Source organism: Eptatretus burgeri, chromosome 2, assembly GCF_056783735.1.
Source record: "Eptatretus burgeri isolate ZD-2024b chromosome 2, Ebu_testis_v1, whole genome shotgun sequence".
Classification (NCBI taxonomy): Eukaryota; Metazoa; Chordata; class Myxini; order Myxiniformes; family Myxinidae; genus Eptatretus; species Eptatretus burgeri.
This window is the reverse complement of record NC_140962.1, coordinates 44,287,911-44,307,522: the sequence shown is the minus strand read 5'-3', so window position 1 is coordinate 44,307,522 and position 19,612 is coordinate 44,287,911. Positions and strand designations below refer to the sequence as shown.

The 19,612-nt window shown below is 41.3% G+C and overlaps 1 protein-coding gene across 1 annotated transcript; it reads left to right on the top strand.

The window, feature by feature from the left end:
* The first annotated feature begins 1,446 nt into the window (after positions 1-1,446).
* On the top strand, positions 1,447-18,864 carry LOC147031940 (uncharacterized). The gene is made up of 5 exons (XM_085869175.1): positions 1,447-1,522; positions 1,821-1,992; positions 2,090-2,152; positions 13,875-13,937; positions 15,967-18,864. Exons 2-5 carry the CDS (start codon positions 1,905-1,907, stop codon positions 17,220-17,222), a joined length of 1,470 nt encoding a protein of 489 aa, XP_085725301.1. The 5' UTR covers positions 1,447-1,522; positions 1,821-1,904; the 3' UTR covers positions 17,223-18,864.
* The last annotated feature ends 748 nt before the right edge of the window (positions 18,865-19,612 follow it).

Here is a 19,612-nt window from a genome sequence, read left to right as displayed (position 1 = left end):
GGATTATCGGGGATGAAACCCCCATCTGAACTGAGACCCGGACCATGCTGGACCAAATAAAGGACGGAAACGAGCTGGGAACATTTCTCATAATTTATTTACAATAAAAGCAAAAGACAGGAGAGGCGAGACTTATCACGAATATTCAATGCAGTATTTACAATGATGAAATAAACACTTAAACAATTCTACTTATAGACGGGCCCACACGCAGTCACACACACAAAAAGAAAAGAAACCCCGGAGTTTTTATTGGACCCTCCAGCCGATGAGAGAGACTTGCTGGGGGTCAGAGTTCGGATGGGCACCTGTGGGTCGTCGAAGGTCCCAGCCGCACGTGGGGGACTCATGGTTCGTGGCGGAGCTCGGGTGGTGAATGGTCGGGGTCCACAGAACTCCTCTCCCCGTAACAGCCACCGTGATGAACGTGACCACTCCAGAACTCCAGGACTTCTTCTCAGAGCGTGCTCGGGAATCTTTATCTGCCTCCCTCATGAAACACACACACACACACACACACACACACACACACACACACACACACACACACACACACACACACACACACACACACACACACACACACACACACACACACAGCTTTCGCACTGCTCTGGACGACGACGACGACGACCCTCCGAGTCTCCGAGATATATATATCTCCTCCCACACGGGGAGGGGCCTTGGCGAGAATCATCTCGCTGTCCGTCCCTCATTGGCCCACGGCCGCACCCCACAGGGGCGGAGCCGTGCCCCCTGTTCAGAGACCCCGCATTCTCCACGTGGCTCCACTCTCGAAGAGTAACAGTATCCATGTTGCGTTGGTGAGAGCGGCAAGGAACGGCTGCAAGACCCTGCCCTGGCAAGTCAGAGTGTTTGTAGACAGTGGGTGGGTAATGGATCGTGATGGGGGATGGATCATGCAGATGGGATGGTTTATTCGATGGCTCGTTGGATATAATAACCTTACTGAAGACGTCACGACGCACGTTTTCGAGCCTCCGACTAAACAAAAAGGAAAGGGAACCTGACTACACACGTACTTACCGGCATAACTAACTTTGGGACCTGAATGTTGAGTGCGCATGCTTTCCAGATTCGTAACAATATATATGTATATAATTTTAATGCGATCTCTCAATTTCAGAAATTTGGCCAATGTTGACATTTTGACCTCAAAAAATATTGGTGCTTGAATTCAGCAACCTGATGCGCAAATCCTCTTCAAATTTAAAGCCAATCGGATAAAATTGACAATTTTAGAAATTTGGCCTACGTTGACCTTTGGCCTATGTTGTGACCTCAAAAGAGTGACCACTATATCACGTGGTCATGTAACAAGTGGTGAAGTTTCAATTTCCTCCGCTGAACGGTTTCCGACGTACGGTTTCTTCATCATTTCGTCAGTCACGTGTTTTGAGCGTGAGCGAATCTGCTTCCGAGAAACGGTGAATATAGAGGGTTCGAAGGCACGTGGTTTGTTTTCACCGAAACGCCTCAGGTTCACTACTCGCGTACCACAGTGGGTTGTCCTTTCCTTTCCTTTCCTTTCCTTTCCTTTCCTTTCCTTTCCTTTCCTTTCCTTTCCTTTCCTTTCCTTTCCTTTCCTTTCCTTTCCTTTCCTTTCCTTTCCTTTCCTTTCCTTTCCTTTCCTTTCCTTTCCTTTCCTTTCCAGTCCTCTCCTTTACTGTACCATCATTTAGCGTCCTCTCCTTTACTGTACCATCATTTAGCGTCCTCTCCTTTACTGTACCATCATTTAGCGTCCTCTCCTTTACTGTACCATCATTTAGCGTCCTCTCCTTTATTTCACCATGCAGTAAGTACCGTGCGGTGCGCTATGACCCAAGATCTCTCCGGTGAAGTTCACAGACTGACCCCGCCGGGATCGACGAGCAACTCGGATGGAGGGAACGTGCTCTGTCCGGGAGGTTCTTCCGCAGGTCCGCGTGTCCGTGGTCAATTCACCCGACGATGAGGAGTTGGGACCCGGTACGTGACCGACGTTCACTCCGCTTCGCCGACTTGTCACTTGTGTCGTGGTGTTCCTGCGAGTTTGCATGGTTTTCATGGATTGTTTACGTTTCAGATTCGATTGTGAAGGTGAAGATCAAGAACGAGTTCGTCGATGATTTGTTCTCTCAAAGCGAAGGTTTGAAGCACAAGTTCATTCTTCATGTTCTAGTTTTTATTATTATTGTTTATTGTAAAAATCTTGTAAAAGTGAAGCACCACCTCCCTCTCCCTCTCCTCTCTCTCCACTCTCTTACTCTCTCTCTCCCCTCTCTCTCTCCCCCTCTCTCTCTCTCTCTCTGTCTCTCTCTCTCTGTCTCTCTGTCTCTCTCTCTCTCTCTCTCTCTGTCTCTCTGTCTCTCTGTCTCTCTGTCTCTCTGTCTCTCTGTCTCTCTGTCTCTCTCTCTCTCTCCTCTCTCTCTCTGTCCTCTCTCTCTCTCCCCTCTCTCTCTCTCTCTCCCCTCTCTCTCTTTCTCCTCTCTCTCTTTCTCCCCTCTCTCTCTCTTTTTTTTTCAGAGTTCATTATAACTTGTTTAATTGAGGAAAGTGTGAAAATATTGCTATAAAATTGAAGATTTGTGCATGTTCTTGTAATGTTTATGCCTGTTGTTGGCTTAATGGTTCGGGTGGTGGGTTTGGGACCCTATGATCCTGAATTCAAATCCCACTCGACTGTTGAATTAATACCAGGTGGGGTTGACTCTGTCTGTCATCCTTCTGAGGTCGGCAAAATTAGTGCCAGCTTGCTGGTATCCTGTGTCGGAGTGGTGACCAGTCAAGGATTGTGCTCACTAGCCAAGGAGACTGCTTGTGCAGCACCAATACTCTGTACTGAGTCTGGTCCCAATGGATGGAGGGATTGCAATGTTAACTTTGATTGAGTGTATTGGTTGATCTGATTATTGCTATTTATGGGATTTAAAGGTTTAGTCCTCCACACTAACTTCAACCAATTCCATTGATGCACATATACAGCAGCTGCATCACTCTCTGCTCATGGGCTGTTTCACAGTCATGGTCATTTCTGGTATTTTGTACCCTTGCATGCTAAATAGCTAAATGAGAGGCTGTTGTATCTCCGTCATTAGGGCCAGTAGTTGGTACTAGTGATGGCACAACTTGGACCACTTTTTATTTGACAAAAAATGTAAATTTTTGGCAAAATGGCATAAAAATTGCCTTTTTTTTGACAAATAGCTGTCTCATTTTCTCCAGGTACACTGCATTCACAGTGTATAAACAAATACAAGCAGAAATTTGGACTTTTATTTGTTGTTGCATCAATTATTTAATACCTCTTCTGTACTTTGTCCACAACATATTATTCATTTCAGACTATGAATATTTATTTCACCCTCAATAAATATGTCACACCGTTTGTCTGTCAAAAAATGTCCTCTCTGGAAATGCATGTTGTAGAATAATTTTTTTTAATATAAATAAAGGTTTAAAAAAAAGTTTATTGTGTGTATATACCTGCACTGTTATTATGCTACAAAGTTTGAGTGTAACCAATAACCTTCTATTTGCATGGCCTGCACTGATTGCCTTACATGTGTCCGTCAAAAATTTGTCCTCTCCGGAAACACTTAAACTGCCACGAGTTATAAGGAAACTACTTGCTGGCTATAAATAAACTATATTCATTCAGATGCTCCAAAAATTTGGATTTAAGTATTGTAATTAACAATGTTGGATTTGGAGAAATAAAAATATTGAGTTTGAATTTTTTGTGGTTGTGAGACAAACTTGGTACCCTCATTGTGAAACAGCCCTCATCTGGAAATGATTCAATTCTGGTTTGATAAATTAAATGAGTTTTTTTCAATCATGGAAAATAAATCTCATCGTCTCACCCTGTCGCTCTGGGAAAGGTCATCACACGAACCCACCTATCTACTTGTATGGACATCCATCAGAAGAGCTCACTCTTTTGAATGGTCTAGGCCTCACTATTATTGGAGCCATGACCTTTCCTGGGTAAATTACAATCAAAACCAGCCGCAAATTTGGCATCCTCCGTTGATCCAAGTATTTCGTTGGAAATCCGAACTACTTAATCTGGAGGCTTTCGTCTATAAATCGCTCAATGGAGTACTGCTCTCCCCTGCTCTCCAATGCTCTCCAATGGAGTAATGGAGTACTGCTGTTTTTTTTAAGGACAGGTCCTATTTTGTATATAGCTTTAAATAATTTTTGCTTGATTAAATAAAATGTATTGTTCAATAAATGTCTAAATACTAATACATCTCAAAGTTATCGCATCTCTAGAAACTGTTGGGCTAAATCATACAGCCGGTTTTAAAAAGTGTCAATCCCATCTATATTCACTTACTTGGTGTATTTTGTATTGGCATTATAAGATAAATGTATTAGTTTGCAGTTATATCTTGTACAGAATGTATTGCTTCATGTCAAAAAATGATGTCCTCTCCGGAAGAAATATGTGATTTTCTTCATATTTTTCATTGTGGTGGTAAACTTTTATTTTCAGAGATAAATTAGTAATTTTTTTCAGAATATGTAGAAAAGTACATGTAGTTTTAAAATGTTGTGCTAAATTCCATCATATGCAGTGCTGTTAGTGACTGGTAATTAAAACATATCTTTTTTCTGGATATTTGAAACTTAGTTCAGTCTTTTATTGATATTTCTACAAATATACTTCATTTGTATACTGAATCATAATTCCAGTAATGGAATAATACTTGTGGAACATATGGAAACCACTGAAGTTTGATAGTGTTGTTATTTTGTGGTTATAGTTGAATTGTATTAACTAGTGCGGGCCCGTAGGTGCGTAAACGATGACTGGATTGGGGCATTTTTAACCCCCCCCTCTCACCCCCTTCCCCCCTTTCTCGTCCCCTCCTCTCTCCCCCTCTCTCATGCCAGTATGTGCAGCTTCGTTCCTTCGCTCTCGTAAACGATGACTGGATTGGGGCATTGTTTCAATTGAATCAGACCAACCGTATCATAAATGGCCATAACTTGGGAAACGCCTGGGAAACATACTCAGATCCCGAGCGTCAATTGTGACATCATATCAAACGAAAAATTGTGACGCCCCCTCTCTCTCGCTCCCCCTCGTCTCGCCCATCCTCTCTCGCCCCCACTCTCAACCCCCCTCTCAACCCCCCTCTCTCGTCCCTCCTCTCTCCCCTCTCTTGAATTGTGACGCCTCCTCTCTCTCTCGCCCCTCTCTCTGTAAATGTATTCACAAAAAATAAATAAATAAATAAACATTAATTGTGACGTCATTCGTGATGTCATAGCACCGTGTCTTGTCATTGGTTTGGTAAATAAATGGCCATAACTTGGGCACCGCTTGTCCGATTAATATCAAACCTTGAAAAGGCACATACTCAGGTCCCCAGCGTCAATTGTGACGTCTTACCAAATGAAGAAGAAGAATTGTGGCGTCAATTGTGGGGAAAAAATAAATAAACAATTGTGACATCATTCGTGATGTCATTGGGCGACAGATAAATGGCCGTAACTTGGGAACCGCTCGTCCGATTGATATCAAACCTCGAAAAGGCACATCCTCGAGTCCCCAGCAATATTCCTGGCAAGTTTCAATCAGATCGGACCAACGGTCGTCGAGAAACGGCAGTCGCATACAGGCATACAGGCAGACAGACAGACAGACAGACAGACAGACACACACACAGAGATTGCTGGAATTAGAGATAGATGACTGTTGTAGTTGAAAAAATACTCTCCTAACATCTTTGGGGTATTATTTTTAATAAGAAATATTCATTCAGATGCTCCAAAAATTTGGATTTAAGTATTGTAATTAACAATGTTGGATTTGGAGAAATAAAAATATAAAAATATTGAGTTTGAATTTTTAGTGGTTGTGAGACAAACTTGTTACCCTCATTGTGAAACAGCCCATATACCAAAAAGTTACAAATGTATTCAGACAAAATTTGGTGACCAGGTTGGGTGTGTGACAAGGAAGAATTTATTCAATTTGGGTGAAGATCCGGATACGAGAATTTCTTTAAGTGATTCTTCACCTTTGAGGACCCTGTCACACCTTGACGTTTTAGCCAGCGTATGGCCAATGTATGTAAAACACTGGCGTACGCTGAAGTGTTGATGTTTTGGGCGTATTCATAATGAGTTGGACGTATGCATAACGTATTAGTAATGTACACAAAGTTTCGATAACATGTAGATAACTTGTACCAACGAATGCTTAGCGTGTTGTTGGCATTCACAACCTATGCCCAACGATAGTCTAACTTATGCATAGCGCGTGGTGGCGTAGGCTATTAATAGGCTGCGGCTCGATGATTCAAATCATAACTGCACTAGACATCGAAGTGTCAAGCCGCTGTCACACCTTGAAGTTTTAGCCAGCGTATGCTGATGTATGAAAAATTTGCCGAATACATTATGGGTAGGTTTTGTAGCACGCTGGCATACATCGTAGTACGCCGAGTACGTCGACAAATTTTCAGCATGTTGAAAATTTTTCGACGTATCCAGCGTATGACTCACACGTTCCGCATACACTGGCATAAGTTGTAGGCACATTACGCGATCGTTGACACACGTCGACACACATTACTTGTAAGTTACTCATAAGTCGAAACACGTCGAGGTAATGTTTAGCATACCCGAAACTTACTTTTTAACCTATGTGTAACGTATCTCCAACGCACATTGACGTATGTAGACGTATTTGATTGACATCTTCCAGACGACCACAGAACTTACTGAACGTGTTTCTAACTTACAGCTACTGTATAATGGCGTATTGGCAGCGTTTAGGGGAATTGGTATATAAAAATGGGCTTCACAGGAGGAACCCGTCAGTGTTCCAGACTCCATGTTTTTTTTTTTTGTTTTTTTTTTCCTTCGGCATGACGGTGATGTTGACACTGATTTCTTGTGCGGTTATGATTTAAATCGTTGAGCAGCAGCCTATTAATTATATTGTATTATAACTGCACTATAAATCGAAGTGCCAACATCACCGTCATGCCGAAGAAAAAAAAAACGAAAAAAAAACATGGAGTCTGGAACACTGACACTAAACATTACCTCGGCGTGTTTTGACTTGTGAGTAACTTACAAGTAACGTGTGTCAATGATCGCATAACGTGCCTACAACTCATGCCAGTGTATGCGGAACGTGCGAGTCATACGCTGGCATACGTCGAAAAATTTCAAGCATAGAAAATTTGTCGAACAGCTCGGCGTACTACGACATATGCCAACGTACTACGACGTATGCCAGCGTGCTTTTAACGTATACAAAACTTACCCATACGTATTCGACGTGTGCCAGCGTTTTAGACAAATTTTTCATACGCTGGCTAGATAGTCAAGGTGTGACAGGGCCTTTAGAGGTGGAACCAAAATGATGTAAGCACAATATCTCAAAAAGTTTGGACAGATTTGGATGAAACATGGTGGACAGGTTGGATATGTACCAAGAACGAATTGATTCGATTTTGGTGAAGATCCCAATCCGCAAATTTCTTTTTATTTTCTAAAGTGATTCTTAATAATTGAGAGATAGGGTCAAAAACTATATCCAGTGAACCCTCAAATATTGTGGGTTTCGAGCAATCACTGGCAACTTATCGTGTTCCAATTTAGTTATCACGGTATTTCATTTCGGCCTATTGTGATTTTTGAGCTGAGCTGAGTCTTTCTTTGCGTCAGCTTGTACAATTACCTACCAATTATGTACCTTTTGTTGTTTCTCATGCATTGTTAATTGTTGTAATCAGATACGCATACCGGAATGAAGCTATAGGCCCAGTCAAACCTTGACGTTTTCGCCAGCTTGTGCTGATTTTTGTAAAATTGTCTAAAACGCTGGTACACGTCGAATACGTTATGGGTAAGTTTTGATAACATTGAGAGCACGCTGAAAAACACTGCCATACGTCGTTGTACTCTGGCTTTAAACGTTGTACTTTTTGGTTGTCCTCAAATTTTCCATGCTTGAAATTTTCAGACTTATGCCAGCGTATGACTCACACGTTCCGCATAACGCTGGCCATAAGTTGTAGGCACGTCACGCGATCATTGACACACGTCGACACACGTTGCTTGTAAGTTACTCATAAGTCAAAACACGTCGAGGTAATGTTTAGCGTACCCGAAACTTATTTCTAACCTATGAGTAACGTGTTGTACTCACGTTACGCGATCGGTGACACACATCGACAGACGTAACTTGTAAGGTGCTCATAAGTCGAAACACATCAAGGTAATGGCTAGCGTCAGTGTTCCAGACTCCCTGGTTTTATTTTTTTTAATTTTTTTTTTTCTTCCTTCCTTCGGTATGATGGTGATTTTGACACTTAGATTTCTAGTGCGGTTATAATATAATATGATTAATAGGCTGCCGCTCAACGATTTAAATCATAACCGCACTGTACACTGAACACCGTCATACCGAAGAAAAAAAAAAAACCGGGAGTCTGGAACACTGACGCTAACCATTACCTTGACGTGTTTCGACTTATGAGTACTTTTCAAGTAACGTGTGTCGATGTGTGTCAACGATCGCATATCGTGCGTACAACTTATTCCCATCGCATGCGGAGCGTGTGTCATACGGCAAGTACGTCGTAAAATTTTCAACATGTTTAAAATTACAAGACGTACTCCATTTAATACGACGTATGATAGCGTACTTTAGCGTTTTATTCACGCATACCAAACTTACCCATACCGTATTCGACGTGCGCCAGCATTTTAGACGCATTTTTCAGAGGTCGGCATACACTGGCAAGATCGCCAAGGTGTGACTGTGATGTTGACACTTCCATTTCTCTGGCGGTTATGATTTGAATCGTTGTGCAGCAGCCTTTTCATAACCTACCCCCCGTCATCGTCGGCGATACATGCAACGCGCTATGCCTAAGTTAGACTATCGTTGGGCATAGGTCGTGAAGGCTGACAACAGGTTCAGCATTCGTTGGTATAAGTTATCTATAACACAACGAAACGTTCTGTGTCCATTAATAATACGTTATGCATAAGACCAAGTCGTTATGAATACGTCCGAATCTTTAAAAAAAAACATCAAAAGTTCAACGTAAGCCAGCGTTTTACAAACATTTTAATACGTTGCCATTGCTGGCTAAAACGTCAAGGTGTGACTGGGTCTTATAGTTAATAATGAATCTTCATCGAACAGGAAATGACATGCGGTGATCCTGTAATGCAAGATCTAGTGGACACACAACAGTTAATAATGGTGCCCATACGTAAAATGATGGACAAAATTAATTGTGCCTAAAGGCAAACAAAGGTTATGATACTGTGTGAACCAATTGAGTTGTTAGATACATTGGCAAGAAGTGAAAGTGCGGCATCTGTGGTCAGCAGTTTACGGGATCAATGAATCGACTGTGCAGGAAAGTAAACATGAGTTAAATATCTGTGTAAGGATTCCTGCCAGCAAAGCTCAATATTCTCATTCCAGTCCCATGATCCTCATATTGAAAGGACAGAAAAGGTGCTGAATGTTTGGATCGATGTCCAAAAAAAATGTATGGGAGACGCAATTGTGGATTTACTTGGAATTTGAGTGGACTTGTGCAATGATCTCTCCGGCATTTACATTTACCAACCTTTCCACGAGGCACCCGGGACCGAAAGCTCCATTTCAACCGTGTCTCATGGAAAACTACCTACCGTAGCTCATGGAACTAATCGAGGTGAAGGGATTTATGCCGGAGCAGGTTTTTAACGTCACATTTTTCTCACCTCCACCCTCCCCCCTGTATCATCATCATCATCTCTGTGCCAAGTGTTGTGTTTTCAATTTCCGGCAGAGTTCAGTCCGAACAGTATGGAATACGTTTACCCTCACCCACCTTTCTGATTTTGTAAAAATACCCTCTGTTTTGGAGCAAATTTAAAAGGTAAAACTCGTGTGTTTTTGTTGATTTTATTTGCATATTTATTTCAATGTTAACATGCTTTATATCTAATCTTGCATCAGTTGTGATGTGCTTATTTCTGGCTGCCATCCACCTTCCTCTAGATTTCCTCGAAGCCCAGGAACTGAACCCCCCTTTTTCCATTGGACCATGGTTTCCATGATTGTGGCTTTAACTATCGCAGCATTTTCTTAGAACCTAACCCCTGCGATATTTGAGAGTTTATTGTATATTACAATATTTCAAAAAGTTTGGACGAGTTATTGCAAAACTCGGTTGATGAGTTGGGGAGGTGACAAGAACAAGCCAATTACATTTTGGTTCAGATACGGATACAGATCTGGCCTATCAGTGGGATACAAAATGTAAACTATTCAGCCTGGTGGAGGTATGCGGTCCATTGAGTGCTGTTCTAATTTTGTCATGGAATCATTTCATATCAACAATGTTTGTTAAGCAAAGGGGTCATTCCGTGTCAAATCAACAAATGCCTCCAGGTCGACCACCTCGGATTTTTGTAATTTTTTTTTTTTTTTTTTTGCAGGTTGGGCAAATATTTAAAAGAAAAAATGTGAAATATTAGTTCTGTATTCCAAGGAGTTTTTGAGATATGACCGCTAGAGTGTGTCAAGGTTGGTTGAAGAAAAACGACCCCTAATTATCCTTCAATTTCAGCAACCCATTTCTTGGCATCTGTTTGAGATAAAGCAATGAAATTTTTTTTTCCTAATGCAACTTTTATGGTATTTTAAAGAAAAAATAAAGCCGGATACATTTTAGAAAAAAATGAGGCCTGCAGCCACCCTCAAAAATGGTAAAAAATCAAAATAGCACGACTGAAACGGGAAACTTTGACCCATGTTAAAGTACCTTTCATTTATTGTCACCTATGTAATTTTTTGTGTGAAAAATATACGAAAATGTCCACCAAAATATGAATTACCAGGTGTCTACTGCATTTATTTTTTATTTTAGGCCCTTTCAAAAAGGAAAAAAATATGAAATTTCATGATTTTAAGGTCAAAAAAATCACATGTGGCTTACCTTCAAAATATACGTGCTTGGTATCAAATGAAAGCTCCTTTCATGTACTATAACTGTACCAAATCTCATTAGTTTTACAGCAATCCTTCATGTTCTACCAACCCCATCAATAAAGCTAATCAACACCAGTGCGTTAAATCTATTTATAGCACACAGTACAAAACACCTTACAAAATATGCAGCACAAAGCAATGCAATGTCAGTGTGGCCAGGCCATTAGTCAAAATAACTGTTAATTTCCACTTGAAAGCTTCAAAGTTGATCCCTTCAAATGACCGATACATCACATATTACTGAAGTTATTCAGGCACTGATAATATTGTGCAAGTTTTGTTTAGAATCCAATCACATCAAAGTAATGCACACATTAGCTCAACTACTGATTCATAAAATAAAGACAGTATAATTTAGAAAGAATCAGACATGCATTTGAAAATTGCCCTTTGTATGCATTTATTGTATTAGTAATAACTATAAAAACCTTACCTGCAATAGGTTGTTTTATGACATTCTGTTTCTTCTTGAAGAATAGAACCAACAGTACAAGTTTTTCATTGTTTTCTGCAGACCAGGTCCATCTTGTTGGTGTGCTTCCAAATTACAACTTTCAGAAACTTTTGCACACCACCCCAAGTTTAAAAATATGCCATACCTAGAACTAGGCTATGCTAAAAATACATCCTGAGTCAGCTTCAGATTAAAGACTCTAGTAATTTAATTCTTTATGCTTACAGGTGAAACACATTATTGTTCAATGTTAAATTTTTTTAAATATTAAAGCAAAAAAACAAAACCATTTCCTCTGGAAGTGTATTTTACTCATTAGCATTACCGGGTACTTACAGATGGGTCAATTATTCATCATGTTGGAGATGTGTAATGAAAAAAATCACCTTGATTGACATGTGAGAATTGGTTTGTGCATTGATATTTTGGTATTTAATGCCTGAAAATTTTTATTTAAGTGAGACACAGAAATTAATTGACTTAACAGCTCACAAATGACATTGCCAATAATGAGTCAAATTCGTTTTGGGGCTTTATTGATGGGGTTGGTAGGACATGAAGGATTGCTATAAAACTAATGAGATTTGGTACAGTTATAGTACATGAAAGGAGCTTTCATTTGATACCAAGCACGTATATTTTGAAGGTAGGCCACATGTGTTTTTTTTTTTTTTTTGACCTGAAAATCATGAAATTTCATATTTTTCCCTTTTTGAAAGGGCCTAAAATAAAAAATAAATGCAGTAGACACCTGGTAATTCATATTTTGGGAGACATTTTAGTATATGTTTCACACAAAAAAATTACATGGGTGACACAATAAATGAAGAATCCAAAAATCCGCCGCTGCCACTCCGCCCCTCCCATCCGTCCCGCGGAGATCGTGACTGCACGGTGCTCGTTGAATGGCGAGTGGCGAAGATGTGGTAGCGTAGTTGTGGAAGGTGGCGTCGTGTAGTGAATGGCGTGATCGTTGAGATGTTGGTTGTGGCGATGTTCGTTGTTGTTCTTGCACCAAATTAACAATAGCCAAAGAAAAACGGCTAACTGAAGCGTCGCAGCCCGAATGGATCACATATATTCCCTCTATACAATGGGTTTGGGCTAACTACACATGAACTTACTGATATATCTCACCTGAGGACCCTTTATGGTGTAATGCGAATTTCCACAGCCGTAACAATAATTAAGGGGTCGTTTTTCTTCAACCAACCTTGACATGCTCTAGGGGTCATATCTCAAAAACTCCTTGGAATACAGAACTAATATTTGAGATTTTTTTTTCTGTTCAATATTTGTCCAACCCACGCAAAAAAAAATCATGAAAATCTGAGATGGTCGACTTGGAACTTTTCTGAAAATTTGTTGATTTGACATGGAATAACCCAAAGAGTGGAGAAATGGGAACTAGGTTGATTGTAGATAAAACGCCACGTTGGTTAGAATCAGACATTGTTGTTGGATGATAGCACAGCTGCTTAGCTGAGAAAAGATTTGCCCAGACAGTTCAAGGCTTTTGAGATTGTGGACAGTCCTGTGATTGGCACATTAGAGATGAGTCACACAGCTATAAAATGTGTGAACGAGACATAGAGAAACAACCGATGTGGGGAAATGAAAGAGAGATGTTGGTGAAACTGCTCTGATTGCTTTGCTGTTCCACTTTGGGGTTGGAGGATTATTCCCTTTAAAATGAGGAATTTTTTTGGTATCTGCATTCATCGGAGAGACTTGGCTGTCCGGAGCATTCTTTGTTGGACTCTCCATGCTCTGCAAGGATTGTCACTTTCTGTTGGGCCGTTCCTTGAGCTGGGATTACCCCCACAGGGTTCCCAACATCAATACGTGATATCGTGAATCCAAACTGGTACATCTTGCACAAATGCTAAACAAAGCACAGACAGTTTATTAGCATCACCTTATAACACAAACTATCTCATCTACTTCTGCTTTCTCTTCTGGTTGTTTGTTATAACTGCCTCTACAGCTCACTACTCTGTTAAGTACATCATGAAGTGCTTGATACATGTCAATGTGCTCGCATAATTTAGAGATTCTGGTTAACGTGTTTTGGTTACCTGTTGCTTCTGAGTATTTCCCTGGTTAAGGAAAGGTTTAAAATAATCTTGGTAAAGTGTGTAAATTGGAAATAGTTTTCTATTGCCAACATGAGCCAGAGTCCTTTTCCCTAGTATTTGGTAAAATGGTACTCGTTTACTCCAAAAGCTCAGAATCTGGGTTTCAACCAGTTCTGGGTGTTGGGATATGGTTTGTCGTTTGGGTGTTGTCACTTGTGTGGATGCTTACAACCCCCAAACAAAGACAATTCCTTTTTATTTAATAATATTAAAGTTTATCTTGATGAGATGTTTTTTTGTTTTCCAGATTTGATTGTGAAAGTGAAGGTCGAGTCCGAGTTTGTGGATGAATCATCCTCCCAAGCCAAAGGTCTGAACCTCAACAACATTCTACTTGTACCATTTACAAGCAATCTTTTGTGTGTTTTCGGCAGAGAGGTTTGGACTTGTCGAATTAAAGAACAATATATACTTGATGTTGGTTGGGTAAAGTTTTTTTTTATTTTTATTTTTTTGGTCCAGGTCTTTCATGAACCAGCTGGCTAGGCCTGACGTTCCACTGCATGTGGCAGGGATTTGTAATTAGTTCTGGATGCCTGGGATAACTAGCTTGCTCATTGTGAAAGAATCAGTGGGAGTACACTGTTGCGGGCCGGGGTCCGGTGGCGAGAACGACCACAAGGTGGGGGAAGTTACGTCGTTTCCCACCACACTCCCGGAATTGTAGGCCGTCGCTCACGGATAATTCCATGACGCGGCGGTTGCTTAACCGACCGTGGACGCAAATACCTTAACCACGTAGCGTAGGGTTTTCCTGCCAGGTGTAATCAGTTTACCTAATTAACCACGCGGTTTCGACTACCGGGGAACCACGCCCTCGGTACGCTTTGCCCGAACCGGATCACTCTACCAACTACGGTAGCGTACCAACTCCCAACTCCGGATCGGATGCAGCCGAGCGGAACTGCCAAGGACGTACCCGGCGAGAATGAACAGATTATCGGGGATAAAAACCTGGCTAAACTTAGATCCGAACCATGCTGGACCAATGAAGGAAAAGACGAAAACGAACTGGGAACATTTCTACAATGATTTATTTACACAAGGCGAGGAAAAATGTGGTACAGGAACAGGTTTATTGGTGTGTTATGCAGGGGACAGAAGAGAGATTTAGTGCGACAATTTTACAGCAATTTACAAAAGAGGACACAGAGCAGACTTGTCGTGAGAATAATACAGGCAAGAATTACAGTAATCAAAAACTTCAACAGTTTTTACTTAATGGACAGGCACCACACACTCACACACACTCGGACAAAATATACCCAGTTGAATGGCAAATGACTTTTGCAGCCACGGAGGGAGGGAGCTGAGGTCACAGTTCTTTTGGTACCTGAACGTTCCGAGGGAAGGGATGCTCCGTGGTGCGGCACCAAACAGAGGTCGTGCAGTTCGGCCAACAGCCGCACGAGTGGAGACCGTGTCTGCGAAGGAGCCCGGGTGGATAGCGTGGCGTCCAAGGTAGAACGGGGCAACAGACAGGACCCAACGAGAGACCCCGTCAAGGTCGGGTGTACTCGGACCAGCACAACAGACGGGCCGCCGAGGCGAGACGTGAGCAGGCACTCTGTGATCATGACCTTCCTTCTTCAACCAACAACCAAGGGACCAACTCCACCACAGATCTCCAGAACTCCAAAGAACTCAACCACTCAACTAACGACCTTCCTTCTTTCTTTGCAACCAGCCAACGAATCCACCGAACTCTCTCACTCTACTCTGAGGATGGTGCCGTAATTTATAGATTCCCCTGGGTGGGGAGGGGCCTTGGCGAAGCTGACGTCACCGTCCGCCCTGATTGGACAGGGCCTTCATGGGGTCATGACAGGACAGGCCCTTCATGACAGGGCCGCCCTTTTTGGGCGGGATTTCGGCCAGGCCGGGAAAACCCACCCACTCCACGCTTGTTTGAGGAAGGTGGACGGTAGTACAGCCAAGATTGAATTGGAACGTTTGGGGAAGCCGAAAAGGAACCGTGGACGTGAAGATTCTGCCTCGGAAAAACGAGCCTCCGGAGACAGCAGATGGACAATGGTGCGCTGTGGCCAGCGAACCGAGGGCTGCAAGCGCTATGGCACCGTGGATCGTAATGGAGGGGATATAATGATTTATTAATCTAACTAAAAAAACATCGCAACTCTCCCAGTGTCTTCCCACTACACACAAGATATGGATGTATCTCCACATATAATTCTGGTATAACTAACTTCGGGACAACTGTATGTTTGTATGCATACGGTTCCTAGAACCGTAACAGTTTTCCTTTTTCAAGTTTTTTTCCAAGTTAAAATTTTCATTGTAAAAGTGACATTGATGTTTTTGGTGAATTGTCTTTGCAGAGATAAAAATGGAAAAGTTTTGCTGTTCCAAGTGTTCTGCGTTAATGAAAACAGAAGTTCCTTTCAATCGCCGCCTGACACGGAGTTCTTCTCAAGACCTTAACAAATATAGTGGTGTGTTGAACAACATGCACTGCAACAGGTGTATAAATATCCTGCAAGAAGAGACCCAAAGAAATGAAAGGCCACAAAAGTTTGCTGTTTGCAAAAGAGACTTCACCTCATCGCGTTTAAAAAGTCGAGAAAACATGGACACATGTGAGAAGCTACACAGGTGTACTGTGTGTAATAAGGAATTCACTTCTTCTTCATATCTATTGAAGCATCAAATGTTGCACACTGGAGAGAAACCCTTCAAGTGTTTACAATGCAGGAAGACCTTTCGCTTTTCATCAAATTTAGTTGAGCATGAAAGAATACATACGGGGGAGAAACCCTACAAGTGTTCTGTGTGCAACAAGGTATTCAATCGTTCATCATATTTTTGTGAACATCAAAGAATGCACACAGGAGTGAAGCCCCACATGTGTTCCATATGTAACAAGGCTTTTAAACGTTCAACACATTTACAGCGACATCAAAGAATACACACGGGTGAGAAGCCATACAAGTGTTCTTCGTGTTCCAAGGCGTTTACTAGTTCATCACATTTATATCAACATCAAAGATCACACACGGGAGAGAAGCCATACAAGTGTTCTGTTTGCAACAAGATGTTTCGTCGTTCATCACATTTGTCCACACATCAAAGGATACATGCACGCAAGATGCTACGTTGCACAGAGTGCAATAAGGCATTCACTTCTTCTGCATATCTATTGAAACATCAAGGTGTGCACAAAAGAGATAAGAGGCTCTACAAGTGTTCGGTGTGTAACAAGCCATTTAACCGTTTATCAAATTTATATAGACATCAAAGGTTGCACCCCAAAGAGAAACCCCACCCTCACAAGTGTTCACAATGCAAGAAGGCCTTTGCTCTTTCATCAAGTTTACATCAACATGAAAGAATGCATACGAAGGAGAATTCAAGAATGGAAACAATTCGACAAGGGAAATTGAAGCCCAAAACTAAAGAGAAGAATCCAAAAAACAATAAAACAAATCCAAAATTGAAGAGAAAGACACAGAATCAATGGGAGATGAAAAGAAACAAAATAGAAATGATAGCAGGGGGGAAAAAACAACCACGACGATGCCAACAACAGACGAAAATTAGAAGGGCACTCGGTAGAGCTTGTACCTCTGCTACGTAATGCTTGATCCACAAGAACATCTCGGGCCCAATACATTTTTAAAATGTTATGCTATACAGCACTATATCGTTGTTGGCCCGATCTCAATGGTGAAGAATCACTTAAAAAAATTAAATAACTCTCGTATCCAGATCCTGATCCGGATCTTCACCAAAATCGAATCATTTTGTCCTTGCCATAAACCCAACCTGTCCGCCAATTTTCGGCCGAATCCATCCACAACTTTTTGAGATATTGGTTTAGCACTATCTCTCAATGGTGAAGAATCGCTTTTAAAATTATAGTTACTGGATCCGGATCTGGGTCTTCACCAAATTCTCATCAGTTTGTCTTTGTCACACACTGTTGTCAATAACATTGGAGTCTAGGTGTTACCTGTCCACAAAATTTCATCCGGATCCATCCACTACGTTTTGAGATATCCTGCACACAAACAAACAGACAAACAGGAAGGGATGAAAACATAACCTCCTTCACCTTCAGTGGTTGAGATAACAAAAGGAGCTGCTTGAAAATAATCCAAAAAGATTCTACCCCAAACTAGGGAAACGGAAGCAGAATAGTCAATTCCACTTGAAAAAAGATGAACGAGACAACTTCTGGAAAGGAATTTATGTAGACCAAAAAGAACACAACGTAGAGGTGGAATTGATCCCAAACTTGTATAGGAAAAAGCAACATCGAAAGAAAATGCTCCAAGTGATAATTGATGAAGAAAAAAAAAAACTTGGACAATTCGCAAAAATACCAGACTTCCAAAGCCCTGGCCTGGAGGGGATTACAAACTTCTGGCTAAAGCAACTAGATGCTCTCCACAATCACTATGCTCGAACATTCAACAAACTTATCCAAGCGGAAAAGGCAACTGATGAGAGGCTCACAGAAGGTAACGCCATCCTCATCCCAAAATCTAAAGAAGCCCAACTGCCTCACATATATATATATATATATATATATATATATATATATATGTATATACGAATAACATGTCTACCAACAACAAACAAATGATTTAACACCACCTAACACAACAAGGAGGTCGAGAGGCAGAGCAGAAGGGGGAGGTAAGAGGATGCTGCAGAACAATAGACCACCTATTACTGAACGAGACCATCTCGAAAAGTGCAAGTTGCGAAGCACAAAATTGTCTGCAGCCTGGATGGCCTATTAAAATGAATAACATTGGAGTACAGGTGGATACAAAGGAAATATTCTTCCTTGTACATCTGAGTGGAGAGTCTTTAGGAGATGTTGGAACACGAGGGTATTGAAAGGACCCGATACCATCACAGAACCTGAAGGTGAGGCTTATGAAGAAATGGATAACTGTGTTTTATCACCTGCACAACCAGGAAATCTCTGATCTGGTGGTCCTTCGGTGTAATAACTGCGGGGATTGCTCTCCTAAAACCCAGTGGACTAGGCTTGGTGGTTTTACAGACTGGTAAATTGTAAACTTAGGACAGAACACTGGTGTAAGATAATCTGATAATTTGTTTTAATCTGATAATCTGATGGATATGCAAGTAAGTAATTAGGTATTCGATTATTTTGATAAACATGTTATTTTGCACAAAATTATGTTGAAGTACATTTTGAATAATATAAAGATGATGTGGGTCAAATAAAGAATTTAAATTTTCCTGTTGGTTTTCAAGTTGATTTTTCACAAGTTTCACTCCTGCATCATACTCCATGAATGAAAATGGACTTCAATGTTTTTCACACTCATTTACCAAGAAGTCATCTTGCATTTTCTAACTCCAACGAATTCATGAAGATGAAAAACCAATGAAGCCAAATGTGGTCCTTTCAGTTTGGCTTGCTGCAAAACTAAAGGGTCTTTCTGGACCTGACTACTTCACCACATCACACACACGCACACACGCACACACACACGACAACAGACGATTTCAAACGTTTCTGCTTCCGCGTACCTTCACGTGTAATGCTGGTTCATGAGTTCCTCCCTCCAGCTCATTAAAGCTAAGTTTCCTGGACCAGATGCATTGTTTTCCTGTTTTATTACCCTGTACACCTTCAGTATCTCTTCCTTCTCTTCTTTTTCACCTTCGGTGGATGGGGGGTGTGTTTTCACTCCTGTCTGTTTGTGTCTGTGAGCACGATGTCTCAAAAAGTTGTGGATGGATTCGGACGAAACTTGGTGGGCAGGTTGGGTATGTGACGAGGAAGAATTGATTCGACTTTGGTGAAGATCGGGATCCAATAATTTTTGAAGTGATTCTTCACCATTGAGTGACGGGGCTAAAACAAAATATCAGGATTTCAAAAAGTTATGGATGGATTTGGATGAAACATGGTGTGTGAGTTGGTTATGTGACGAGAACAAACTGATTAAATATTAGTTCAGGTCCAATCCAGATCCAGCC

What these genes read in the sequence shown, in the direction of transcription:
- LOC147031940 (XM_085869175.1), top strand. Translation starts at nt 1,905, where the DNA reads ATGGAGGGAACGTGCTCTGTCCGGGAGGTTCTTCCGCAGGTCCGCGTG. An exon ending in CGATGAGGAGTTGGGACCCG is followed by an intron (nt 1,993 to 2,089) that starts GTACGTGACCGA and finishes TTTACGTTTCAG; the next exon opens with ATTCGATTGTGAAGGTGAAG. An exon ending in ATCATCCTCCCAAGCCAAAG is followed by an intron (nt 13,938 to 15,966) that starts GTCTGAACCTCA and finishes TTGTCTTTGCAG; the next exon opens with AGATAAAAATGGAAAAGTTT.